The 27530-nt window shown below is 57.6% G+C and overlaps 2 protein-coding genes across 2 annotated transcripts; both read left to right on the top strand.

Annotated features, from left to right (window-relative positions):
• Positions 1 to 8698: 8698 nt before the first annotated feature.
• On the top strand, positions 8699 to 9976 carry SSTR3 (somatostatin receptor 3; the record flags this gene model as incomplete). The annotated part of the gene is made up of 1 exon (XM_082666498.1): positions 8699 to 9976. One exon carries the CDS (start codon positions 8699 to 8701, stop codon positions 9974 to 9976), a length of 1278 nt encoding a protein of 425 aa, XP_082522624.1.
• A 13183-nt stretch (positions 9977 to 23159) lies between these two features.
• On the top strand, positions 23160 to 26430 carry C1QTNF6 (C1q and TNF related 6; the record flags this gene model as incomplete). The annotated part of the gene is made up of 2 exons (XM_082666268.1): positions 23160 to 23412; positions 25883 to 26430. The coding sequence occupies 2 exons, from the start codon at positions 23160 to 23162 to the stop codon at positions 26428 to 26430; spliced, it is 801 nt and encodes a 266-aa protein (XP_082522394.1).
• Positions 26431 to 27530: the final 1100 nt, after the last annotated feature.

The following is a 27530-nucleotide window of genomic DNA, read 5'->3' as shown; positions in this document are numbered from 1 at the left end:
CTGAGGCTCAGAGAGGTTAAGTCACATATCCAAGGTCACACAGCCAGTAAGTGGCAAAGCTGAGATTCAACCCCAACAGGGGACAGCCGGGGCTGATGAACCAGAGGACGCCCTTAATAGGGACTTCTGTGACGAAGCCGCAGGGGCTGGCCTGGGAAGGCGTTTTGGCTCATCTTAGTTGAGAGGACAGACCTCAGCATTGGTAGCTGATCCCCCAACCCTGCCCTGTGGCCAGCTCTGGCCTGGGCATTGTGGAGGAGAAGGAGGCGGAAGAGGCTTTGTCCTGGCTCTCAGGGAGGGAGAAGCCCGGGCCCCAGCTCCTGGGAAACCGCCTGTCCGACGGCAGAGGCACAGTCATTGGTCTTGGGGAGCCTTCCAGTCTGAGGGTGGAGACATGGCCCTAGTTTTAAGGAGCCCAGGGTCTGATGGGGGAGACATAACATTATTCTGTCTTGGGGAGGCAGGCCCGGCAGCCCCTCCAGGACACCAGGGACAGACTGAGGTGCCAGGTCCAGGCCTGCAGTTAGAGGCGCTCGGGCTCCAGGACCTCAATGCCAGGCAGGGCAGGGCCACCTCACAGCTCCCAGACACCCAGTGTCCCAGTTCCCCAGAGCTCACAGCTGTGGAGTTGCACTTTCTCTTTCTGCCCCGCCATCCCCAGGAGGAGGGGCTGATCAGGGGCGCCAGGGTCACTTTTGCTTGGGGAAGGCGCCTGGGTGGGGGTCAGGATCTAACTCAGATCACAGCTCCCCTAGCCTGGTGCCCAGGAACCCCCGCCACTTCTCCAGCCTCCACCCGACATTCAGCAGATCAGTCTCCCCTCCTCCCCTACCCTGAAGCTACCCATGCATTCATGCAACCATCCATCCATCCATCCGTATCCATCCATCCATCCACCCATCCTGTTCTCCTCATTGAACGTGCAGAGCCAGGCTGGTGCCAGGCCTGGGGACATGGTGGGGACGCACACAGAGTCCGCCTTTCTGGAGCTCACAGCTGAGCACAGAAGACGCGGCCCCCTGAGCTGAATCTTGATGAACTTGGATTAGAGGCCATGCGAGGCCAGGGTCGGGGTGGGGGGCTCTGGGAAGTCCAGGGGAGGGGCCCGGCTGGTCCAGGGCAAGGGAGCATCCAGGAAGAGGCCCCCTGAAGGAGGACTTCCTCTCACACGTGGGGGTGGGAAAGGGTGAGGAGAGTGGCCGGGCGGAGGGTACCGCCTGTGCAAAGGCCCTGAGGAGGACCAACGCTTTCTCACCGGTTCCTTTGAAAAACATAAACCGGGTCACAAAACTCCTCTGCTCACGCCCCACAAGGCTCCCAACACACAGCCTGAGAGGACAAGGCCCTATGCGGTCTGGCCTCGGCGGCCTCCCCGCCTCCCTCCTCTCCAGTCACACTGGTCTCCTTCCCGTCCCTCAAACACACACGCTTGTCCTCACCTCAGAGCTGAGCGCCGCCGTCCCACCCCATCTCTCTCACTCCTCAGAGAGGCCTTCTGAGCTCACCCGTCTAATGAACGAAGGAAAGACCAAACAAGTGAATGAACTAGTGAGGCCGGGTGTGCCTGGAGCATAGGTAGGTGAAGGAAATCAGCAGAGGAGGAGACCTGGGCAGGCGGCAAGGCAGGGAGGGTGCAAAGCCTGGTGGGCTGCAAGGGGTGGGCTTTATTCTGAGCTGCTGAGAAGCCACAGGAGGGCCTTGGGCGGGGGAGGGACAGAGCCGTGGACACTGCCCCCCTCACTCCCAGGAGCTGCCTCAGAGCCCACCCACTCCTCATGAACTCGAACAGACAGATCCCTGGCGCCTGGAGGGAGGGCCTTGCTGGGGGGTGGGGGGGCTCCAGGCGGAAGCGGTGTCCCCCCTCCCCCGCCTTTGTCCTACTGTGTGCTGCAGCAGCCAGAGCGCCACCTCTGCAAGAGCAAGGCTCTCTGAGGGCCTATAACACACCAGCCCTGGGGACCTAGGGGCACAGTCAGTCCAGCCCTGGTCCTGAGGAATGGCCGAGTGTGGAAAGGGGCCTGGCACATAGTAGGTGCTCAATAAACACTCCTTTCCTTCTTCTCTCCCTTCCTGGCTGTTATCCCCCATTGCCTTCTCAAAAGGGGTCAGGCCGCTCAGGTGGGCAAGGTGCTTAAGAGCACGCCTTTGGCGTGAAGCCGTCCAGCCTCTCCACTCACTAGCTGTATGATCTGAGTAAACTGCTTGCCCTCCCTGAGCCCCGGCTTCCTCATCTGGAAACGCTAACACTGCTCACCATAGGCGGTGTGGTGGCCATGAAGCTCGGTGATATATGTGAAGCAGTCCGCTTTGGAGGAGGGATTCATAAAACAGTGGTCATTACTCACTGATCCTTATGCGCTTATGATGCTCTTATCCAAAGAGGAACTTAGGAGTGATCTAGTCCCATCTCCCCATGATCCAGATGAGAAAACTGAGGCCCAGAGAGGGGACAACTTACCCATGGTCACATGGCTGGTTGGCACAAGCTGGGGTACGGCGTCCAGGGGCAGCCAGGCCTGTGCTCAGGCTCCAGACAGAGATCTTAGGGGTCTCTGTCCAGGGGGATCCAGGGGCCAAGTCTGGCTTACCGCCTGTTTCTGTATAGCCTGCCGGCTAGGGCTGTTTTCTACAAACCAGAACTCCGATGAAGCAAAATGTTACCCCTCCAAAAAAAAAAAAAAAAAGAATTCCACCCTCGTCAGTAGTAGATCTGTATTAACAACAACAGCAAAAAAAGTCCTCAATTATTCATCATTTGAAATTTTGTCAATGTACAAAGAGTGGAAATTTGTGTTCTCCTGTATACTGGCTTTGATGTTGCCTCTTGGCCCCCAAAGCCTGAAATAGTTCTTCTTTACCCTGTCCTTCTATCCCTCACCCTGCCCGGGGCTCTCCAGACTCAACCAGTCTCAGGGCTGATAACCCCCATCCGGCCTTCCTCTGCGGCTGGGGAACCCGGACCGTAGGACTGTGTACTCCCCACCCAGTGCTCGCCCCGTGCTCCCAGCCCTCCTTGCGGCACTGGCCTTGGAACCCAGCTGTCACCCTGGGGGACGTGTGCATGGTGGCCTGGGCGGCGTCCCACCACTGGCTCTCGGACCCCAGCTGCCCTGAGTACCACGCTCTCCTTTCCAACCCCTTTCTGGGGGAGGCAAGGCCAGCGTGGGAGGCTGAAATCTCCCCGGTAACAGGATCTGTGACCCCTTCCAGCCTCCTCCCCTAACCTGCTGCCCCTCCTCCCTCACCCGCACCTGCGCTCCAGCCCCTCCTCCCGGCCCCTCCTCAGGGCTCCTCCCGCACCCCACTCCTGCTCCCTCCTTCCCTGGCTCTCCATGTCACCATCTGTGGCACAATCCTTCTCTGTCACTCTCCCTGCCACCCCCTCCTTCTCCTCCCTCCTTCCCCGCTTTCTCTCCCTGCATCTCTTTCTGCATCCCTCCCTCTCGCCGCTTCTCTCGCTCTTTCCTCCTCTTTCTCTTCTCCTGTCACGCATTTCTCATCACTCCCCCTCATTCTGGCTTTCCACCCACTGCTGTCTTTTCTGTCTCTCCCTCTCTCTCTACCTCCGACCGACCCCCCTTTCCCCTCTCTTTCTATTGGCTTTTTATGGTCCCCTGTTCCCCATTTCTCTTCTTTTTCTTGGGAGGCTTCTCCCTCCTCCCCCACCCCAGGCTCCTGCTTGCAGACCCCCCCACCTGTGCCCCTACCCCCCCCCACCACCCAAGACGTGTCCTGGAGGTGGGGGGTGACGCACCAGGCGCTGGTGGGAAGTCAGGGCCGGAGACCAGATGGGAGCGGCTCTGTGGGCAGACGTGGCCGCTGCAGGCCTAGGAGGGGGCTCCGTTCGCGAGCCATCTAAGAGTGGGCACAGTGTGGGGAGCCCGGCTAAGGGGTGCTCGGGGGCACTGGGGACTGGGCAGGGAGAGGGGGCAGCAGAATGATAACCGGCTTGGCAGCAAGGAGGGGAGCCCTCAACCCATGGGCAGGTAAGGAGGCTGGGGCCTGGATGGGGTCCCAGAGGGTGGGGTGCTGGAGCTCACCCTCTGCGCAGGATGAACTTGGGAGGCTGGGGATGGGGACTGGGAGAGGGTGGAAGGTCCAGGGAGGAAGGAGGACAACCTGCGACCTCTTCGTGGACAGCAGGGGGCTGGAGGGTGCGCATTAATCTCGGAATCTCATACCATGATTCCAGAACCTTGGAGTCACGGATCAGCAGTGTCGGAGCTGGACAAAACCAGATGCATCACGGCATTTAGCCTCCTTGGCTCAAATGCCAGCTCTCCTGAGCTCCCCCTCTGGGCTGGGCACCGTGCTCAGCACACTCCCATTTAATTTAACCCTGGGAGGTGGGTAGGCTTGTCTTCATTTTTATAGGAAAAACTGAGGTCCAGAGATGGGAAGTGAGTTGCCCAAGGTCACACAGCAATTTGGCATCCTCCCTCTGTGGCAGAGCCCAAGCCCCCAACCTAGGGCTTGTGGGCTTGTGGGGTATGTTCCTGTGTGTCAGACCCGAGGTCTGAGGTGGGGGGGGGCACTGAAGATCTGGGCCTCTTCCCTGGGGGCAGGCCCAGGGGAGCAGAGAGAAAGAAGGACGTAGAGTCAGCCAGGGACTACCAGCCTGCGTTGTCCAGGGCTGTCTCAGTCCTTGATGCCTCTCAGCCCGAGGTCTTCAGGGAAGCGCACAGGGCTGGGAGGTAGGGATGGTTTAGGAACAAACAGAACTGGGCTCATCTTCTGGCCTCGCACTCAGCAGCTGAGTGACCTTGCACAGTTTACTGAACCTCTCTGAACCTCACGTTCCTCCTCTCTAACCCCTCCCGCCCTTGGGCTTGGTGAGGCTCTCATGATGTGAGCTCGAGGCCTCTGCCCAGGAGCGCCCTCCTACTTCACTCCTAGTTCTACTTGCTGAACTGCTTGGTCTGTTCACGTTTGCAGATGTCCTGCGTGCCGTGCTGGGTGCTAGGGTTACAGCTTCAGGGTCCTGCGCCCAAGAGCCGGCAGTCTAGAGGGGGAGGGGGTGGGAGATAGACAAATGGAGGACGACTGGGGTGTCTGGCATCTCTGAGGGGCTATTCTGAATTGCTGTGGGGCTCAGGGCAACCACTCACCCTCTCTGGACCTCTGTTCCGTCTGGAATGGTCCTCTGAGGAGTCCGCCCCCGGCTTTCAGGCAAGCTTGCGCCAAAGATAAACCAGACAAGGAGAAAAAGGCCCTCCTCTCCAAAGGACGAACTAGATCAGCACAGCACCCTAGCTGCTTAAAGAAAAGGTGGCATCTAAATTGCAGGTCTGACTTACCCCAATGGAAAGCTATAATTTCCTTGCTTCTGGTACTCTGGCCCGTTAAACTTTGACAGGGAAGATGGGCCCAGATAAGGGTGGAGGCAGGGAGTCTTCTGGGGGGACCAAGGGCTTGGGGAGGGGCTATTTCATCCTCCTGTACAAAGGCAGGGCCTGGCTGGTACATTGTGTTCTCGCCAGGGCCATGTGTGTTAGCACGTGTGCCTGTGGGTACACATGTGTGTGTCTGGGCAGGAGGGGCCGTCCTCAGAAGTCACCCTCCGGCTTCCCCGGGGGCAGCTGTCCCTGCAGCCCGGAAATTAGGTATTCCTGGCTCACTGCTCCTCTCCTGGGAGTCTGCTGCTCCCCCCCCCCCTCCTCCAGCCCTGGGTTGTGATTTGTCACCTGGCGGGGATGCTATAAAGAGGACGTGCACACAAGGAGGCGAGGTGGATGGATGGGTGACGTAGGACTCCCCAGCCAGGTCCAGGAAGTCTGGACTCTAAGGTCCCAGATTCACAATTCCAGGTCTAAGAAGGGCTGATTCCAGCGTTCTGGAATTCTGACCTTCTCCGATTCAAAGATACGGAGTCTGAAAGTATGACTCTACAACTCAGTTCTAAGACTCTAAAATTCTATTTTTAGGTCTCTAAGGGTTTAGGGATGTGGGCCTTCAGAGGGGAAAGGGGGGTCGGTCGGAGGTAGACAGAGAGGGAGAGACGGCAGTGATCTTAATAGTTCCAGAGCCTGAGGAGCAGTGAGGAGAGCTCTGAATAGGTTGGTGGGAGAGCTGGATGCCAGCTAGTTGGCCGGACCAGCTATGACCCTTAGACAAGTGCCTTCTCCAGGCCTGGCCTCAGTCTGCCGGCCTGTGAAATGGAGTGGGCGGGAGATGGTCTTACGAATCCTCCCAGCTTTGTCCCTTCCTAGCTGTGTGACCAGAGTGCATGGCCTCAATTTTGTTCCCTGTCTGTACTGTGGGGACAACCCTACTGCCTCCCTCATAGGACCCTATAGGATGCTGCATGTCACTGCTTAGCCTGGAACCGTAGCTCCGTGACGAAGGGCTGGCAGCACTGTTAGGACCCTATGTGCCCACTGTCCATACTGCCCCTTGCTTAGTGCCTGGGGTGAGGGCAGGTTGAGGGCTCTCACCAGGCTTGGAGGAGCAGGGAGAGGGTGCTCTGAGCCCAGCCAGCCTGGGGAAGCATCAGGAAGAGCCAGGGCCAAGGGGTTCTTTGCCATTCTTGGCATCACCCCGCCTGGTGCTCAGAGCCCTTGGAAGTCCCAGGTATTGGGCAGGGGCACCGGGCACGCTCACCCACCCAGAGGCGTTTGCTCTGAGTTGGGGCACCTCCCCTTTCCAGGAGCTTTGCATGTGAAAAGTGGTGTCCGGCCAGGGCAGTGGGGACCATAGGTCTCACTGGCGGCATTTCAGGTCCAGTGTTCAGCGGGCAGGAGAACACTGGAGGAAGGCTCCTCTGAGAGGTTTCCTTCTCCCTTGGGGTTTCTGTAGGGAGAGTCAGGGCAGCCAGCAGTCAAGGGACTGGGGAAGGGGGTGGTCATTTGGAAGGAGGGGAGGAGGTCCCGTCGCAGAGAGGCTCCAGCTTTCAGTCCTGGCCTCTAACTGGGTCTCCGGAGAGCCGGAAAGTCCTGCTGAGGGAGGTTAGCCAATCCTGGGGCAGGAGGTCTCTCCCAGCAGGGCCCGAATTCCCACTGTCAGCAGTTCATCCTCCCTTTGCGTTAAGATTTGTCCACCGGGGTTCCTCTGATTCATTCGATGCCTCAAACGCTGATGCAGAACTTGCGCTTATATGAAAGGGACGAGGGAAAGGACCAGAGCCGAGTCCTAGCATCTCCACGCTTGAGAGTCAAGTCTAGCAGCGTAGCCAGGAGGAGTCTCAGCTCCTTATAACACACAAGAAGTGTAGTAAGAAGGTGCTCTCAGAGGGAACGGGGACGCTTGTTCCCACTGTGCCGCTGGGCAAGCTCTTACTCACGTTTCAAGACCCACTTGAAGTGTCCTCTTCTCGGGGGAGCCTCCCCCACCAGCGCAGGGGGGAGCTGGCTGTTCTTGTCCTTACGCCCAGCGTGTTGTGAATTTCTCCACCATCGGTCAGCCTTTGGGGCAGAAGGGGCCCCAGCCGCCCACCCCCCCAGGTTCACAGCCAATCATCCTTCACAGCCCTGTTCACAGCAGGGCTTTTGTTGCAGTGCAGTGGGACGAGCAGGGCTGAGAGAGTCCTCAAGGGCTTTGATTTCCAGGGGAAGGGACACCTCTGAGCCTGTGGTTCTTAACTCCATTCAGAATCTGAGGAATCTGATGAAAGCGCTGGGCTCTGCCCAGAAAAAACAAGAATGTATTAACTTTCACCAGAGTTTGGGGGGTTTATGGATCCTCTGAAGTTCATCAAGAGACTTGGGTTCAAGGTTAAGGACCTGTGATATGCAGCAGTGTTTTTCTAGCATGAGAGCTGAGACCTGTTTGGGGGGTGTCTTAGTCTGTCTATATTGTTGTAACAGAATACCATAGACTGGGTGGTTTATAAACAACAGAAATTCATTCCTCATCATTCTGGAGGCTGGGAAGTCCGAGATCAGTGTGCCGGCAGATTCGGTGTCTGGTGAGGACCTGCTTCCCGGTTCATAGTGGCTGTTTTCTTGCTGTTTCCTTGCATGGCAGAAGGGACATGGGAGCTCTCTGGGGTTAGAAGGGCACTAATCCCATTCATGAGGGCTCTACCCTCGCGACCGAATCACCCCCCCCAAAGGCCCTCCCATCTAATACCATCACACTGGGGGTTAGGATTTTAACATATCAGTTTGGCGTGGGGGAGGACACATTCAGTCTATCACAGCGGGTGATCCTCTTGGGGCTCTGCCAGCAGGCTAATCACACATAGAAAGGGCAGATTTTGTTTTATGGAACAATATGACGTCGGGTTGCAATGTAAAACGCACTGGTGTCAAAAACGTTTGGAAAATGCTGGTATGGAGGAAAGGGCTTATGTTGTCATCAGCTTATCGAATGATCCCCTTGCTGAACATTTGCGGAGCACTTGCCCTGTGCGCAAGTGAAGGGTCACTGGTGTCCAGGTCAGTGCTGGTCCTGCTTTTTGGGGCCAGGCGAGCCGGAGTCCCATGCCACACCCCCGCTATGTGGTACAGCGTGGTCACTTCACCTCTTTGAGACTCAGTTTCCTCATGTGAGAAGTGGGGATACCTTGCCCGCCTCCCTTGCTGGCCTGGGCAGAGTGAATGAGCCGTGACACGTCAAACTCTGGCCAGGTGCCCAGGAAGTCTCCAAGTTCAGTGTGGTGGGGGAGGGGCTGAAGAGACAAAGCCGTGCCCTGCCATGACCAAACTGTGTCCTCCCTCCTCCAGGCTAGTAGCTGACTGCTGACCATCCTCTCTTGGCCATGGACACCCCTGGCTATCCTTCACCGTTGCCCACGCCCTCGGAACCCTGGAACGCCTCTTCCGCTTGGCCCCCGGATGCCATCCTCGGAAACGCGTCCACAGCGCAGAGTGCAGTAGGGCTGGCTGTCAGTGGCATTCTGATCCCACTGGTCTACCTGGTGGTGTGCGTCGTGGGCCTGCTGGGCAACTCACTGGTCATCTACGTGGTCCTGCGACAGACGGCCAGCCCGTCGGTCACCAACATCTACATCCTCAACCTGGCGCTGGCTGATGAGCTTTTCATGCTGGGGCTGCCCTTCCTGGCCGCCCAGAACGCCCTGTCCTACTGGCCCTTCGGGGCCCTCATGTGCCGCCTGGTCATGGCCGTGGACGGCATCAACCAGTTCACCAGCATCTTCTGTCTCACCGTCATGAGCGTGGACCGCTACTTGGCGGTAGCGCATCCCACCCGCTCGGCCCGCTGGCGCACGGCGCCCGTGGCCCGCACAGTCAGTGCGGCCGTCTGGGTGGCCTCAGCCGTGGTAGTGCTGCCCGTGGTGGTGTTCTCGGGTGTGCCCCGTGGCATGAGCACCTGCCACATGCAGTGGCCCGAGCCGGCAGCGGCCTGGCGGGCCGGCTTCATCATCTACACGGCCGCACTGGGCTTCTTTGGGCCGCTGCTGGTCATTTGCCTCTGCTACCTGCTCATCGTGGTCAAGGTGCGCTCAGCTGGGCGGCGGGTGTGGGCACCCTCGTGCCAGCGGCGGCGGCATTCTGAGCGCAGGGTCACGCGCATGGTGGTGGCCGTGGTGGCACTCTTTGTCCTCTGCTGGATGCCCTTTTATGTGCTCAACATCATCAACGTGGTGTGCCCGCTGCCCGAGGAACCCGCCTTCTTCGGCCTCTACTTCCTGGTGGTGGCGCTGCCCTACGCCAACAGCTGTGCCAACCCCATCCTTTACGGCTTCCTCTCCTACCGCTTCAAGCAGGGCTTCCGCAGGGTCCTGCTGCGGCCCTCCCGCCGTGTGCGCAACCAGGAGCCTCCCCTGGGGCCTCCAGAGAAGACAGAGGAAGAAGAGGATGAAGGAGAGGATGGAGGTGGGGAGGCTGGGCAGGAGGGAGCAGGGGAGCATGAAGGGCCGAAGGAGATGAATGGTGGGGTCAACCGCATCACGCAGCCGGGTCCCAGCGGACAGGAGCAGCCTCCCAGCGGCCCCACCAGAAAGGAGCGTCAGTTCCTACCCCAAGAGCCCTCAGCTGCGGAGAAGTCAGGCACCCTGCACATCAGCTATCTGTAAGGGCCTGCGGAGGGCCAGGGTAGCCCAAGGACAGGGCAAAGACTGTGGGTACGCCTAGGGCATGCCACCTGAGGTGCCAGGGGTCCATGATGGGAAGTTCAGAAGCCTGCGCTCTGATGCCATTGCTGCCGAGACTTGCTGTGTGACCTCAGATAGGTCACTTCCCCTCTCTGGGCCTTGTGTTCTCCTCTGTGACTCAGGGATGGGAGATACGGCCTGGACGAGCTCTATCAGATAAGTCTGGAGGGGCATCTCTGCCGGGCTGGGTAGGGTCAGGTTAAGGGGATAGGTACCGACTGGCTTTCCCCTTCCGAAACAGAGCATCCTCAATCTTGGCCCTCAGAGGGATAAACCAAGGCCTGGATTTCCCGGGCTCAGAGTCAGGTTCACAAAAGAGGGAGTGGGGGCCCACATTCACAGGGAGTGGTACTGCACAGGGAGTGGTAGGGAGAAGGGGTGTGAGATTGCCCAGGCCCCCATCAGCTCTCCCCGTCTTGCTGCAAGGCTGTGGGCCAGCTCTTCTCCTCTCTGGGCCTCAGGCCTCACCTGCTAAACAACCCAATAACCTCCAGGCCCCCTTGGCCCAGACAGTCAATGCCAGGACTCCTGTATTCCCAGACAAGAGGGGAAGACGTGATTTTCCAGGAAGCTAATTGAGTCGAGCTTCAGGGTCCCTGACTGCTCGGGCCCTTCTGAGGCCCTGAGTCTAATTTCATACTTGTAATTTTGTACCCCTTTTCTTAAAGAGGGACCCCATATTGCAAAAGCTTAGGCCACCCAAAGGCTAGCTCAGGCCCTGTTGGGGGCAGCTAATCAATCCTCAAAGCAGCTCACTTTGTGTCCTGTGGCTGGAGGGGGTCTCAGGGTCTTTGAGGGCTCAGGAACCTCCTCATAGGAGAAATCCTCCCTGCTTCTCCCCACTCGGCGACTAAAGCAGGGACCTGGCCCAGGCAGACTGGAACAGAAAGGCGGAGTGTCTAAACAGAGCTGGGAGGAGAAGGAAGAAGAAGAGGAGGGAGAGGAAGGGGGAAGGGAAAGGCAAAGGAGGAGGAGGTGGAGGACAGATCTGCTCCATGATCTTGGGGCCGACCTTGGCCCCTCTGGGCTGAGCTCAGTTGCAGCATCAACGAAACATGGTTGCCAGTGCCTGGCCTGATGAAACTCAAGGAAAGGATGCCATCAGGGTGGAAAAGCAAATGCTCTGAAAGGTACAGGCTCAGCCCCCTTGAGGGCCTGCAGTGCTGGTAAGAAGGGTTAGGCCTTGGTGGAAGCCTGGGGGCAGAGCTGAGAAGCAAGACCTGGCTCCCCGGAGAGGTTGGGAGGAGTGGGGCAGCGCTGCAGGCTGGGGAGCAGGCCACCGGGTCCTCTACATGCCCCGGGGCAGCACGTCGGAAAGGCCTAAGGAAGACAAGACTAGAGGAGGCTGGAGAGAGGCCACAGGGAGAGGCCACTGTCCAAGGCTGGGCCTGGGGCTGGCCTGGACGCCCTCCCAGAGATGACCCCTTAGAGCCACAGCGAGACTGGTCCCGGGGACGGTGGAACCTCCAGTTAAATCTCCCAACACTCCACTCCGCAGAGGGTAGGGGGTCCTCAGGGAAAGCATGGGAACCACAAGTTGGGAAGCCTAGATCTTCAACTCACCTTCAGATCCTGTGTAGCCTTGACCTCTCTGGGCCTCAGTTTCCCATCATAAAGTGGAAGTGCTTGTCCCAGCTTGCCTGCCTCCTGGGATTTGGGAAGAAAAGGAGTCGTTTGGGGTAAACTGCCGTGCACACTGCGATGGCTGGGGCTGGGACTTAACAGGTTACAGAGTGGAGGCAGCCCCCGCCAGGCGTGGCCTTCAACCCCTTCTCCTTCACCAAGTGGCTTCTCTGTCTCCAGCCCTTGGGGCTGAGGGCGCTACAGGACATGAGGAAGGGAAGCTGGGGGTCAGAGACCAAGGATCAGGGAGGTAGGGCTTGGGGGAGACTGAGGCCCCATCAGGGGGAAAGAAGTTTACAAAACTAGAGCTTGTGTGGAGGTTGGAGGCCCAGTCCTCAGTCTGGTGTCCCCTGAGGCGGATCTGGGGGTCTGAGGAAAGAGGGCCCCTGGCATTCCAGCATTTCCTGTTTTCCTGGCCAACCCTACTTTCCTGATTCCTGGGACAAGTGAGCCTGTTCTACAAGGGTGGCTGGGAGGCCCCTTAGGGAAATTCTGACTCTAACTCTTGTCAATAAAGTCAGTGACACATGACAACTGGCCTGGGCCAATTCCTCTGGCGGGCGCTGTGTTTTTAGACGGGTGTGCCTGGGTGGGGGTGGGTACAGGCATCCGTCTCTATCGGGGTGCTCCTTCTCTCCTGTCTCTCAGCTCTGCGTGCCCAGGCCTCTTTGTGTATAGCCTCCCAGAATCCTGGTCCTCCAGGAGGGACGGAAGACGTCCCTGACAAGCCTCGGCCTGCACCCTTACAGATCTTGATCCAAAGGCAGTAGATATACTCTCTTCCTGTGTCCAAATATCAGATCTCATGCAAGAGAGCTGACTGGTTCTAACTGAGTCACAGGATGGCCCCTTGGGCCAATCACCAAAGACAAGGTGCTAGAATGCCATGATTGGCCAGATGTGGGTCACGTGCCCATCTTTCCAGCTAGAGAGAAGGTGGGACACTGTGATGGACAGTTGGCCTGACCAGTGGGGTAGGAGTTGGGTCAGGGACTGACTATCAATGGCAGGGAGAGAAGAGCCAGGCAGCAACAATAATGGGATGGGGGAGGGGTGTGTAAACGGAGTGCATCATATCCACGAGTGAATGTGTATTGGGGTGTAACACTGAGGGCCTGCTGTGTGTGTGGCAGGTGTGCACGGGGTGGGAGCAGAGGACCTGCTTGCAGCCCAGGTTGTGTAGGGAGTGGGCCTGGGCCAGGGTCCCCTCTCTGGATCCCACAGCCCTCCAGCTTCCCCATCTCACCATATGTCACTACCTGTGCACGCTCTTGTGCGTGTGTGTGTGTGTGTGTGTGCGTGTGTGTGTGTGTGCGTTTGTGTGTGTGTGCGTGTGTGTGTGTGTGTGTGTGGTGTCCCAATAGCTTTGTCCCTCCAGGCAGGGACAGTGCCTGATGCATCTGTGTTCCCAGGGCCTGGCAGTGCTGTGGGCCCCTCATATGACTATTTGGAATAAATGACTGAATGGGGGAAATTCCATTTCTCAATTCCAGGGGGGAATTTTCACAGTGTCACTCTAGCCTCCTTTGGATCTGTGCAATGTGGTGACCCTTAATAAATGGGGGGGGGATCAGGGGAATGGAAGGAGTTATATGGGGGTTTGGGGCTGGGATCTGTGGGTTATGGGAACTGCAGGGGCTGTGGGCTGAGGGCAGGCTCTGGGGCTGTGAGCTCGAGCCGGCAGGAAGGGGTGGCGATGACCCTCTCTGCCTGATTCCGTCTCTCCAGACATCCAAGTTGCTCAGACCCAAGACCTTACCTTGAACTTGTCTCTCAGAGGCTGTTGCCTGGCAACAGCCCATGGCCACCAGGCTCTGGACCAGGACTTCATATGTCAGCCTGAGCACCAGCAGAAAGGAGTCAGGAGCCTGTAGGCCCTGGGATAGGGGAGGCCAAGGCCCCAGGGCTTCAGGCCCTCCTCACCTCCAAGGGGTGGGGGAGACGGAGGCCACAGTCCCATGGGGAGGTGACAGCCTGGGTGCCACAGGACTCCAGACACAGAAGAAAACACTCTAAAGGCAGCAAGAACCCCAGGCTGTAATGTGAGGCGCTTTCCCTGGAGTTGTGCAAGGCCACGGTCCTGCCAAAACCTCGGGGTGCTCCCCTGTCACTGGCAGGCCCTGGTGAGACTCTTGGTGACTCTACTGGAAGGCCATGGGGCAGACACATCCCCCAAATGTCATGAGACCCAAAGTCAGGAGGCCTGGGACCTAGGCCCACTCTGCCATGAACCTACCGCACAGCCTTGGCCATTCACTGACCTCTCTGGGCAAAGTTCATTAAGTTAATAAAGACTTTTCTGAGCACTCACTGTGTGCAAGGCCCTGACACCGGGCTGGGGAGACAGACACGGCTCCCGGGCCTTGTGGCACTCACAAGCAACTGCACAAGTAAATGGACCACCATCCAGTAGGGACGGCAGTGCCCTGTGCTCTGGGGGATCACAGCTGGGGGGAGGGGTCCGTGTTGGGGGCGGCACTGAGAGCAGAGGGTGAACCTGAGTGTGCCCGGCAGGGAGACTGTATGTGCTAAGGCCCTGGGGTTGAAGGAAGGCAGTGAATGAAAGGAAGAAAAGCAGAGGTAAGGCCCAATTCAGGGACAGAAGCTGTGTGAGACAGGACCGCCTAGGAGGTTTAATTCCAGTTGTGCATTGAATTGGGTACCGCTCCTCCCTCAAATTCATATGAGGTTCTAACCTCTAGTACCTCCGGAGGTGACCTTATTTGGAAATAGGGTCCTTGCAGTTATAAGAAGCTAAGATGATGTCACCCTGGAGTCAGGTGGGGTCCTATTCCAATATGACTGGTGTTTTTAAGAAAAGGGAAGATTAGGACACAGACACGAGCATGGGGAAAATGCTGGAGTGACGTTTCCACAAGTTAATGCCAAAGATTGCCTGCAAACCACCAGAAGCCGGGAGAGAGGCCTGGAAGAGGTCCTTCCTCACAGTCCTCGGAAGGAAGCAACCCTGCCTGACACCTTGATCTTGGACTTCTAGCCTGCAGAACGATGAGAAAATACATTCCTGTTGTTTAAACCACCTAGTTTGGGGTACGTTGTTCTGGCAGCAAACTAATACAATTCCCACCCGCAAAACGGAGCCAACAGTCCCTCCTCTCCTGGGTCTCCGGAGGACCTTGGACTAATTCATTCATTCTTTCCTTCAACAAGTGTTTACGGAACAGCCGCCAGCGCAAAAAGCTGAAGACGGAGAATTACAAGGCCTGGCTTCAGGGGTGAAGGAAGTGGTACTGAACATAAGAGATAAAGAGGGGGTTCTTAAGCCCCCGGAACCTGGAACTGTCTGGTTTTGAATCCCGGCTCATCCATTCACTAGCTGTTTGACCTAGAGCCAGTTAATTAACCTTCCTGTGCCTCCGTTTCCTCCTCTTTGAGAGGAAGATGAGAGTCGATGTCTCCTGTTAGGAAGATTAAATGAACAGAGATTTATAAACAGCTTAGAACAGTGCATCGTAGGTGCTGTGTGTTAAATAAACATAAGAAGTGCTTTAACAGAAGCAAGAATCCAGCCATGGGTTGGGGAGGACGTCTCCCCGGAAGGGTTATTGCCCAGCCAAGCATCAAGAGGGAACTGGAGTTTGTGCACCAGGAGGCAGCATGCGAGATGTTCAGGGTACTAAGAACAGCTCTGCTACCCATTTTACAGCTGAAGATAGTGAGGCCTGGGATGGTCATGTGATTTGCCCAGGGTCACAGCACCAGAGGCAGGACCAAGAACCACGTTTTCCTAGTCCCCAGTCCAGTGTCTGTAGCTTTTAGAAACTGTGAAATTGAGGGCCAGGGTGGCAGGAGTGATGCTGGGGGTGGAAAGAGCTCTGAGGCCAATGGTGCCAGCTCCTTGGCGGCCACCGGCGGTAACAGATGATGTCCTTGGGCAAGACTCAACAGGCATGAAGGGCAGCCCAGACCAGCAGATCGATGATGTCAGGACAGACAGGGGCAGTGACGTCATCATCCTGCTGGTGGGCAACAAGACTGACCTGGATGACAAGAGGGAGGCGACCCTCCGGGAGGGCGAGCAGCATGCCAAAGAACTGAGCGCCACGTTCATCGAGACCGGTGCCAAGACCGGCTACAACGTGAAGCAGCTCTTCCGACGTGTGGCCTCGGCTCTGCCTGGAATGGAGAACGTCCAGGAGGAAAGCAGAGAAGGGATGATCGACACCGAGCTGGACCAACCCCAGGAGTCCCTGGCCAGCAGGGGCGGCTGCTCCCGCTAGTGCAGTCTGACCGTTGGCTTCCTCTGACACCACTCACTCGTTGCGACCACCCTCTAGCGAGCCCTGCAGCCTCGGCATAGGCCTGCCTGGCAGGCTAAGGTGGTGTGTACCCAGGAGTGAATGTCAGTGACACACTCATGCACATACGTGTGCACGGAGAGCAAAGCCAGTCTTCACTTTTTCACAGGCTCAAAGAAAGTGCCCGGGGCCACACTTGGCCTCCTCCAGGGTCCCAGACACCCCAGGTCCTGGCTCACACAGCCTAGGGACACAGCCTGTACACAGCCAGGATCTCCTGGCCTCTGGCCATCTTGTTAACAGGAAGGGAAAATGAGGCCTGCAGGAGTACGGGGCCTCTCGGTCCCGCTCTCTGCGTTAATGACAGGAAATATGGCAATATTTGCACACAGGAACTGCCGGCCTTGCTGCACTTGGTCAGTGTGCCTGGAGCCTGCTTGGTTTCACCATCTGTAAGAGGAGGGGTTGTCTCTGTGCTTGGCGCGGGCCTTCAGCCCGCTCATCAGACAGGGTGGGTCCTTCCTCCTTGCTGACCATGATAAATGGCAGCGATTATGGGGAGAACAAAGCAAACACACAACGCCCATTGACATGGGTGGCGTGGCAGGTGAGCTCACGGCCACACAATCCATTTCGAGCCTCACAGCCACCACTTCTTAGCTCTGCGTGCCTTTGGGCCAGCCTCAAAACCTCTTGGAGCCTCAGTTTCCTCATCCGTAAAATGGGCTCCGTAGCCCCATCTCACAGGACTGTCGCAGGACCGGGAGGCGGCGGGTTGGCTCCGGCCGACGCCAGCATTGTGCTCTGTGTCCGGCAGGGGGCGCCGCGTAACCTTCCCCTCTCCGCTTGGCGCCCTCAGCCGCTCCGGTCAGCCGGACTCGGCTCTATTCGGCACCAGTCGGATCCACTCGGTCAGACCCGGCGATAATCGGACGGACACGCTGGGCTCGGCCGGACTCGGCTCTGCTCGGCCAAGTTCGGCTTTGCTAGGTTCTGTTCGACTCCGCGGGGAGCTGGACACGCAAAGGCCCCTCCCCGGCGCCGCAGCGGCTCTTTACTCTCGTCTCGCTGTCTGCTTCCCGGATAGAGGCGCGGTGGCCGGAGCAGAGCCGCTCCCTCCGTCCACAAGCCGGCGGGTTTCCCCGTGGCGGGGGTCTGGTCTGGCTGAGCCCTAGGTGGTGCCAAGAGTGGCTGCAGCTGGCGGCAGTCTTTTGCCAGGGTTTGAGCCCGAAGCGGGTGGGCATGGAGGGGCTTCCCCGGCTTGGGGGTGGGAGTCACTCCCCTTAATTCTGCGGAGAGAAGCGGGGAGGATGGCGCTGGCCTCCCGCGTGCCTTGGCGACCCCATCATCCGGCTCTGCCACTAGTCAGCCGTGGGGAGGGAGCCAGTTGCTTCACCTGTCTCCCTGAGCCTCAGTTTCCCACTCTGTAGCAACAGGGTCCTCGTCAGGGTCCAGGAGGACTGGGATCGGGCTGGCTCGTTCCTTCTCTGGGCCCCTTGGGGATTCTCTTTCCCCTTCTGTAAAATGGGATTAAACTCGCCCATCTCGGATTAACACCCGTAGGAACAGACATGGGTTGCTGAAACGCCCAGGACGCAGAAACTGAGTCCGGAGAGCGAAGTTCACCCGGGATGACCCAGCTAGTCGAAGGAGGGATATGCAGAGCCAGGAAGCCGAGTGAGCGAGCTGCTTTGGAGAGCGAGGGTCCCATTGGACCCTCTGCCCACTTTGCAGGAAGTGGGGTTTGGAGGAAGAGGTGAGGGAACGGGCGCCCCAGCCAGCCCCTAGCACGTCTTAGTGGGCCCTTCATCTTTCCCCTTCTCCCCTCCTTAGCTCTCTAAGAAGGGGACGGGTGGGGAGCATCGCAAACCCGTGGTGGAATGGGGTGGGTGCCAGGCGCATAGCCTCTCCCCACTAGGTGGCGCTCACGGTTTCCTTTGTTTAGTTTCTTTATTACCGTCCTAGATTAGATCATTAATCATTAGATTTGGCTAATGATTTAGATCATTAGCCAAACCCGACTTGCACAGCTGACTCCGGGAATCATGTTTTGGGTTCTGTCTCACTTTATGACAGGCACACATTTTATTTTTTAAAAATGCGTGAAGGGTTCTTGGTGCTTTGTAAGCACTGACTAAATGTCACTGTTTTTATATCTTCTCCCCAACCTTGGGCTGGAAGGTGGATGTGGCTAGGAGCTTGGTTCTGAGAGTTGGGGAGTGTGTGCCTCATCTGTGTGCATGAGGAGAATGGGCTCATGCCCTCACCATGTTCAGGGTTTAACCCGGGAGAAGCAGTGCCTGGTGGCCGGTGTAGAGTACCCCACTGGTTATCCCACCAGGTTGCTCAGATGGTCTTGGCCTCCTCATGTTCCTCTGGCCTCGGGTCACCAAGGCTCAGAGGTAGGGAGACATGCCCAAGGACACGAAGCTAGAAGGAGGTGGAGCTGAGACGGAACCCAGTTTTGTCTGCCCCAGGGCTGGGGCTCTGTCTCCACACTGCCTGGCTGGCCTGCTGGGGAGATCCTCAGAGTGGCTGGGAGACCAAGGGCTGATGCACAAATGGGGTAATTTGCGACATGGTGAAAGAGAGAGGGAGGAACAATGTTAGAGTAGTGTATAATATTCCTGAGTCCTACTCTCTTGTCTGCCCTGCTCCCAGCCAGCTGCCTTGGACCAAGGGGGATTAGGGACCCTTTTCTGGGGCATTGACATTGGCTGGGAGTCAAAGGAGCTGGTCCTAGAACCTGATGAGAATCATGTGCTTTTCCAGACCTCACCTGTCGAGTGAGATGAGGCTCCTTCTCTGCAGAGGGGCTGTTGAGCGTGGCAGGGAGCACACAATGGGCCCTGGACCAAACAACTTCTGTGTCCCCACCCTGCTTCTCCACATCCCCCATCCGTCTTCCCTTCTCTTCGCTTTTTCCTCCGATGCTAGGCTTCCTAAGTCACATCTCTATGAGGCAGCCAGGAGCTGTGTCCTGCCCCCGTGCTGCTGAGTCAGCCCTTTTCCCGCTGGAGGCAGCAGTGAGGCGAGGGTGGGGAGGGGGCTCCCTCGCCTCCCTCCCTCTGCAGCCCTGGCTCTGTGCCCTGGGAATGCTGCCTGGGGCAGGGCCACGTAGCGGGCACAGCCAGTGTGGACCTGACAGTTTTCCCAGTGTTCTTAGGCCTTCCATCTGCTTTCCTTTGGGGCCCCTTGAACCCCTAAGTAGGCCTGGGGTGAGGGTGGGGTACTCCAAGTGGGTTGGGAGTGGGAAGCAGCACAAAACTAGAAGCTGGGGGAGTCTGGCCCTCATCCCAACTTGGACTCCAGTCTGCTGTCCGACCTTGAGCCAAAGATTCCCTGCCCTCCCTGGTCACAGTGTCCCTGCTGGACAGATTCAGGAATTGGATTAGATCATCTCTAAGGGTCCTTCTAGGCCTGGATATTCTGCTGTGTGTTTATCCCCCAAAGTAATAAAAAAACAGAAGCTCAGAGATGGGAGATGGTCAGGGACACACAGCCAGGGCTGTTCTATCCTCCACACTTTGCCCAGCTGTGAGTGGGGCCTGGGGCTTAGTGCCCCAAGCCCCAGATTTCAGTAAGTCCCCCTAGGTCGCTGCGTTCCTGTGCCTCCTGAGAGCGACAATGTCACCACCTCTGTCTGCCCAGGGGGCAGGCCCTGAATTGCAACCTTTGCCCGCAGCCGTGCCCAGCTGTGCCATCGTGGGAGCTCCGGTAGGACGGGGAGCACTTCCATCCTGTAGGGTTGTGGTTCCTCTTCACTAACTGTGTGACCCTGTGAAAGTCACATCAGCTCCCACCACTAGCTCCCTTTCCCAAGAAGAGTAAGAAAATGGATGTAAATACCCTTGGCTCCCAAAAACCCCTGCAAAGGTGAAGCCTGGCCCAGGCAGTAAGTACTCAACAAATGTAGCATGAGAGGGGGCTAGAGGGCGAGGGATGTTTGAGAGAATCTTTGCACAGGGGTCTCTGAGCCCAGGGAACCAGGACTGCAGCCTTTGCAAAGCCTCCTGCAGCCTAACCAGAAGGAAGCAGAGGCCCAGGGGCATTCTGTACAGGCTGCCCTCCTGTGACCTTCTTGGGGGTCATTTCCACGGGCGGATTGGCTGTAGAAGACCAGGAAGATGGATAATCATGGCAGCATTTCCAGGCAGAGGAGGAGGACTTTGGTGTCCATTGGAGGCGGGGCTGTTGACCCGCCTGCCACCCTTACCTGATACTCTTACCTGATCTCGGATGGGGCTGGGGACTGGAGTTCTACAGACAGCTAGGGTCTGAGAGGGGAAGGGATTGGCCAGTGGGTGCCAGTGCCAGGATTTGAACCTGAGGCTACTGGGCTGGTGCCCGTGCCCCCTCCGTGCCGCCTGCCTCAGTGACTCAGAGCTAACGAGCTCTTCAGCCTAGGCTGGAGCCCCCGGCATGGCGATTCCAGCACTGCCTTCCCTTCCTGAGCAACTTCTGGGGCTCCCTGCCCTTCCCCCTTCCCAGCCTCGAGTTCCCATCAGGGGCCTCAGACCCCTTCCTGCTGGAGCTTTACGGGGTCTCTGAATGAAACAAGACCCTCTAGGACCACCAGAGAGTTAAGACAAGGAAATCCTCAGCTCCCTTTATCTCAGAGGCTGGAGGGGAGGGAGCAGGGAGCAGGGGAAGCGGGAAGCCAGCTCAGCCCGCCCCCTCCGCCCTCCCTCCCTCCCTCTGCTCTGCCTCCATCCCTTTCTCCCTCCCTCCTTGGCCAGCCCGCAGGGCCTGGGGTTCTGGGCCAGCAACAAGTTATAATTGCAAACATGGACCAAGGAACCAGAGGCGGCCCAGAGGCCCGGGGTCTGTGAGCTGCTGTTTGAGGCTGCAGGACACTGGGTGAGTGATGGGAGGTCCTGCAACTTCCTCCAGCAGGGCAGAGGGGGTTGGGGTCAGAGCCTGGAATTCCTCTCCTTTCTCCTCTCTTCCCGGACACATCTCACATCTCGGGGCCCTGCTCTCTCCTTCTGACCCCGGCCAGCCCCTCTAGGGTCTCCCTTCCCCACTCCCTCCTTTGACTGAGACTTTAGCCCCGGTGAAGGGCTGCCCTCCGATGCTCCTGTCTTGTGCCCACCGCTGCCTGGACAGGCACCAACTCAGCTCAGCAGGGCCTGGCCCTTCCCCCACTCCAAAGAGGCCCCAGCGCCCTCATGGAGGCAGCAGGGGCCCCCAAATCACCCCCAATGGCGTGGTCCCTCACTCATTTGATCCCTGTGTGACACCTTCCTCCAGGGACAGTCAGTGACCATGGCTGTGGTTATTATTACTTTTGTTAAAGGCTGCTTTGCTTCCTGCTCCCTGCTTCCTGCATCCCCCCTCCCCACCCCCCAACCCCACCAGGTCACAGTTCTGTGTCACAGATTTTTTGACTCTCAGCTGGCTAGGCCAACAGAAATGTCCCCAAACAGTTTTAATCCTCTGGGAACAGTCCTGCTCTTGCTATCCCATGCAGGCCCCGGGGAGAGGTCGTGCTGGGCAGCAGAGAAAGGGACAATCATTTGATTACGAGTCTTTTACAAGTCAGGCAATTTCCCTACATTTAAATCCTCCCAAATAACCTGGGAAGGAAGGTGGTGTTGTCTCCTCCTTGTAAATGTCAAGGCGCAAGAAGCCCAGAGACGTTAAGCCACTAGCCCTAGGTCACACAGCTTGTAAACTATTCTGGGATCTCAAGTCTGACTCCAAAGCCTCATCTTTTCCCATGAGGTCACATCTATGGGAAGAAAAAGAGGGGATTTTGCTCTTCTCAAAACCACTGGGTTGTGTAATTTACAAATAAAAGGTAAGGGTCATAATCTCGGACAGAAGGGACGTTGATCTCTGAAGATTTGACGTGCCTTATTGAGCAGAACCAGGAAAGCAGAACGGGGGCCGGAGAGGTGGGGGAGGCTTGGGAATGGTCACCTTCAGGAGAGGGGTGATGGCCCTGGAGACTGCCTGCCCACCCCTCTCTTCTCCTGCTGCTAGCCAGCCCCCAGGGAGCGGGGAGGGGGTTGTTGCGGGGGAGGGCTCCTGCCCCTTTAAAACCCAACTCCTACCTCAGTGTTCAGGTTAGGTTAGAATGGCATTTAAAAAAAATAATAATTTTAGTTTCTCTACACATATTAACCACAGAAAAATATTTTTAAATTGTACTAAATGTTAAAGGAGAACACAAAGGAAATAAACAAAGAACACCAGAAGTGTAAAAACCAGTCTGGTTTCAAAAGTGTTTCTGATCCTGAGATAACTCAGTGCCAGCCCCCAAAGACTGCCACCACCTCAAAGGCTCTTTGCTTGGCTTCCTGCCCACCCAGCCCCAGCTCGTCTCCAGTCACTGCTGTCCAGGCAGCTTTCTGCCCCTCTCCGTGAACTCTGGATCCCTTCTTGGCCAAGGCCAAAGACAGATTCTCACAAACCGTTGGGCTTCCCTGTTCCTTTTGAATTTTCCAGACCTCCTGGGTCCCGCCCCTTAGTTCCAATTTACCACCTTGGCAGCTGATTGGCAGGTCTACGATGATTGACACAACCACCTTCCAATGAATTTACTCTCTCCCGCTCCTTTCCCTGCAGGGCTTCTTGTGTGAGGTGGAGTTGGTAGGTTGTTGACTGCGCAAACATGCTGAGAGAGGAGGTGGGCTGAGACCAGCTACACACCCTCCGCGTGCATTTCTGCAGGGACTTCTTTTGTTTGTTTGTTTCTAATTTGTCCGTCCTGAGGGGCACCTTCTTCTACCTTTGCCCTCCAGTGACGGTGGAGTCTGGGGCAAGAAAACAAGCCAGAGGGAGGCTGGGAGGGTGGGAAAAGCATTTTACAGTCTCGTTGGCTGTGACACATGGGCAGCAGGGCATCTTCCTCACCCACCCCAGCAAAGGCCTCCCAGGACCCTCGTCTTCAGAGCGGGTCCTCCTTCGTGGGCCCATGTGTGCCAGAGATGCCCAGGGACTGGGTGCCAGGAGACTCAACCTCCAGGCCCCGCACTACCACAAGTCTCTTTGTGACCTTGAGAACCTGCTTTTGTGAACCTCTTTGTGACCTTGAGAACCTGCTTCCCTGTGTAGGCCTCTGTCTTCTCATCTGTTAAATGGGGGCACTAATGCCCCCTCCCCGAGTTATGTCAGGAGTGCACGTGCTGTGGGTGGTGGCGTCCACGCTGGGCATCAACAGAGTGTAGATGTCAAGGTAATATGTTTCTGTCCCTCCTTCCCTGCTCCAGGTCGCCATGGGGATAGCTGCCCTGGGCCTCCTCTGGGCAGTGCTCGTGCCCCCTCTCTCTGTGTTTGGAATCCCCACCGAGGAGCCCACCTCTGGGGAAGCCGTGGCCTCTAGTTCCCCTGGGCTCTGTCGACGGTGCTGTGACTCTGAGGACCCCCTGGTCCTTGCTGATGCTGCACATACGTCCTTGGCCTCTCCGTCTGCCCTCCCGTACATGCTGCCTGAGGTCAGGCCCTACATTAACATCACCATCCTGAAGGGTGAGGACCCACACGTGGCTTGGGCTGGCTGGACTGGCCCGGTCGGGGACAGGGAGGGCATGGGGATCTCTTCCTGGGCTCAGGGAGGTGAGGTGGAAGGAGCAGAAGAAACCAGGACAGAAAACTGTCGCAGACCTTTTCTTTCATTCACACATTTATTAAGTACCTGCTGCATACCAGGACCATTCTGAATTCTGGGATGGAGCGTGTACACATCAGACAGAGATGCCACCGCTGTGGAGCTTCTGTTCTAGCGAGGGAGGCAGACAGTGAGCAGTAAACATATCACCCAAGTCAATGAAATGGATGGTGATAAATGCTATGGAAGTGACGAGGTGGAGCAGGGTAAGGGGTGTCTGGAGTGCAGCTGTGGAGGGCAGTGTGCATATTAAATGGGGGTGTCAGTGTAGGTCTCACTGAGAAGGTGGGGAGAAGCCATGTGGATATCTGGGGAAGAGCATTCCAGGCAGAGTGCACAGCAGGTGCAAAGGCCCTGGGGCCAGAGCGGACCTCATGTGTTGAAGGAACAGGGGGCAAGGGGAGGAGCTAGGTTGGAGACAAAACAGATCAGACGTGGGCTCCTCCTCTGAGTGAGATGGGCAGTGGGGGAGGGTTTGAGCAGAGGAGGGACCTGGCCCAGCTTAGGTTTCAAACGGATCACTCTAATTTCTGTGGAGAATAGACAAGGGTAGAATCAGGGAGAGCCGTGGGGGCCACTAGGGCCGCCCAGGTGAGAGCTGGCTGCCTGTCCTCTAGAACCAAATCTCAAGGAAGCTACTTCTGCTGTTGGGGGCTGTGAATGGCTGGTCCTGGGGCCAGACCTTGACATCCTTAACCTCTGTCTTTGCTCACGACAACCCCGCAAGTTCGGTATGTTGTCTTTCCTCCCACTTTGCAGATGGGGAAACAGAGCCTCCGAGAGGGGAGAAGCTTTCCTGGGGTCACGCAGCTGTTAGGGGCAGAGCTAAGATTTGTCGCTGAGGACTCCAGAGGGTCAGCTGGCACCTGAGACCCTCGGGCCTTCAGATTTTGTGGTTGAGGACCCCTCTTGTCCTCTCCCTACTTGGCCCACCACCTCACACATCACGCTTCCCCAAGGCCAGCAGAGCCCTCTGTGTGAGGTTGACGAGGTGCTTGGATACTGACTGAACTCCCCCTTCACTATCCTCCTTAAAACCCCATGTCACCTCTCCTGGGACAGGCTAGCTGCCTGCTGGGCAGAAGGCGTCTGGCTGCTGTCAGGAGTCCTGGGTCCCAGCCCCAGCTCTTCAGCTCCCTTGCTGTGTGGGGCAGGCTTGTCTCTCCCTCCCTGGGCTTACTGCCTCATTTGTAAAAAGGAGAAGGTAACCCGCTCTTATAATTACCCTTCACACCCTCCCTTGGGCCTGGGGCGAAGCAAGTGCTCTGCAAACTGGAAAGTGCAGGGCACGTGATGAGGTAGGCAGTTCACCAACGAGGCCAGTGAGGAAGACCTCCACAGAGCCATGGACTCCCTCCTCCCTGCTTCTCTCCAGGCTTCTCCTCCAAGGACCTGTGTCCTCTTTTCTGCCCCTTCTTCCCCTCTTCCCAGCAGCATTGCCATGGTCATAGGGGACCCCGGGACAACACAGGGCTGTCTAGTTCATTCAGAGGGATGTAGCTGAGGGTGTGATTGCAGGCTCTGTGACAAGCAGCAGAGAAATATTTGGAATCTGGTCCCTCAAGAAGTAGGTGGTAAAAATATAAAAAGTAGGTGGTCACCTGCTTTTCTTGCGTTCGAAGTCGGCCTGGACCAAGGGCTGGCCAGAGGCGTGCCTGCCTGGAAACCAGGGGAGATGCTGCCGGAGCCCAGGGCAGGGGGAGGTGGGCTGGGCAGTGCTGGATGAGTCGTCCCGCCTCGTATCTGCAGAGTTCACCCAGCGCTTTCCCAGAGGGCTCAGGAACATCCCCGTGAGGCAAGCACGATCCTCTTCAAGATACAGACAAAAAATCCCAAGACACCAACATGAAGGCCCCAGGTCGTGCAGAGGGGCGGTAACGCCCACCAAGGGCCTCCTGGCTCCGACTCTGGACACTTCCTTCTGGGTGATCCCTTCTCTGGGGCAGAAATGCCACGCCCACATCCCCCTGAAGTCCCGCTGGGTGCAGTGACACCTGCGGTCCAGGCCTGGTCTGGCAGAGATCACAGTCAGACCCTCACTGCTGAGGAGGGAGCAGGCTGGCGTGGAGACAGACCACAGCTGGGGTCCTGCTCCCAAGCTGTACCACCGGGAGAGTCCCGTCACCTCTCTGCGAGTGGAGGTGGGCGTGGTGTCTCCTTTAGAGGGGCCTCGGGGTGGCGATGCCTGGCATGCAGTAGGTGCTCTGTAGGTGCTGGCTCTCCTCCGACCTGCCGTCTCTGGGCAGGGGCGAGCCTTCTGCAAATGCTTAGGAGCCCCCTGGGTGCAGGCGTGGGTGCCTGCCCTGACTTTTCTCCTCTTTGTCTCCTCAGGTGACAAAGGGGACCGAGGCCTGCTGGGCTCGCCCGGGAAGCTGGGCAGGGAGGGCCCCCGGGGGGAGCGCGGCCCCCAGGGCATCAAGGGCGCCAAGGGGCAAGCAGGCAGCCCTGGCGGCCCGTGCCAGATGCGCTTCTCAGCCTTCTCGGTGGGCCGCAAGACGGCCCTGCACAGCAGCGAGGGTTTCCAGCCGCTGCTCTTCGACACGGTCTTCGTGAACCCGGACGGGCACTTCAACCTGGCTGCCGGCCACTTCGTCGCCCCCCTGCGCGGCCTCTACTTCTTCAGCCTCAACGTGCACAGCTGGAACTTCAAGGAGACCTACGTGCACGTCGTGCACAACGACGAGGCAGCCGTCATCCTGTACGCGCAGCCCAGCGACCGCAGCATCATGCAGAGCCAGAGTGTGATGCTGGCCCTGGCACCCGGCGACCGTGTTTGGGCGCGGCTCTTCAAGCGTGAGCGTGAGAACGCCGTCTACAGCGACGACATCGACACCTACATCACCTTCAGCGGCCACCTCATCAAGCCTGAGGACGATTAGTGCCTCCCATGGGGCAGCTCTGGCCTGGGGTGGCCACGGGCAGGTCTGTGCCCTGCGGGGCCTCAGTTTGCCTGTCTGTAAAGTTGGCCCTGGGACCTGGCATTCTGGGCAGCCTTCCTCCTCTTTCCTTCCCTCCATCACCCCTCCCAGTCTGTTCCTGCCTCTCTCCTCTCTTGGACATTTTCAGAAACCTCCTAAGCTCAATCTTCTAGAACTTTCCCAACCTTTTAGACCAGCACTTTTCAAACTTGAATGTGCATCTGTATCACCCAGGGATTGTGTGAAAATGTTGGTTCTGATCCAGCAGGTGTGGCGTGGGCCCAGGATTTTGCATTTCTAGGACGTTCCTGGGTGATGCTGGTCTATGGACCCCACTTGAGTAACCAGGTCCTATAATTTTCACAACATTCTGGAATCTTCCAAACATTCTAGAATCTTCCCAACATCCTTAAATTCTCTCACCCTTCTAGGACACCCCCTCCTCTTGTCTCTTGCACCTTCTCCCTTCTCTCTGAGCTCCTGTCTCTGCCCCGACTTGTGCAGCCGCAGTTCATTTATTCAGTCATCAAACACTCACTGAGCGCCCGCTCTGTGCCAGGCTCTGGGAAGGCTGAGGTGAACCAGACACAGGCCCTGCTCTCGGTGAGCACCCAGTCCAGCCAGGGTGGGGAGACACAGATTCTGAAACCAGACCCAGAGGAACACATGGGTCTCTGATCACACAAGTCTGTGTTCTGGGCATTCAGTCACTGTGGCCCCCCATTACCCACCACTCCCCAAGGCTGGCAGGATAGGGTACCCCAGGTGGGGAGTATCCTCTGCCTGTTCCTTTCTTTTTTTCCCAATGCCCATCATTAAAGCAAACCCAGGGGGGCCTTGGTCAGGGGAAAGGTGCTGTGAGGAGAGGACCCAGGGGTTAGGGGCCATTTTGGGGTAAGGGGGCCCAGACCCATAGCTCCCCACACGGCTGGGGTGGAAGCCTGTGAGGACTCCTACCCTCCTCAGCACACGCCCTCCCTGCCCCGCTGCTGGGCGGCTGTCAGGGCCGTGCTCAGCCCATTTTGCCAAAGGTGCCTGGGCCTCAGTTCTCCCAGGCTCCC

This window comes from Grampus griseus (genome assembly GCF_964374135.1).
Source record: "Grampus griseus genome assembly, chromosome: 11".
NCBI classification, from domain to species: Eukaryota; Metazoa; Chordata; class Mammalia; order Artiodactyla; family Delphinidae; genus Grampus; species Grampus griseus.
The sequence above is the reverse complement of the archived record's forward strand: the minus strand, read 5'-3'. Positions and strand labels throughout refer to the sequence as shown.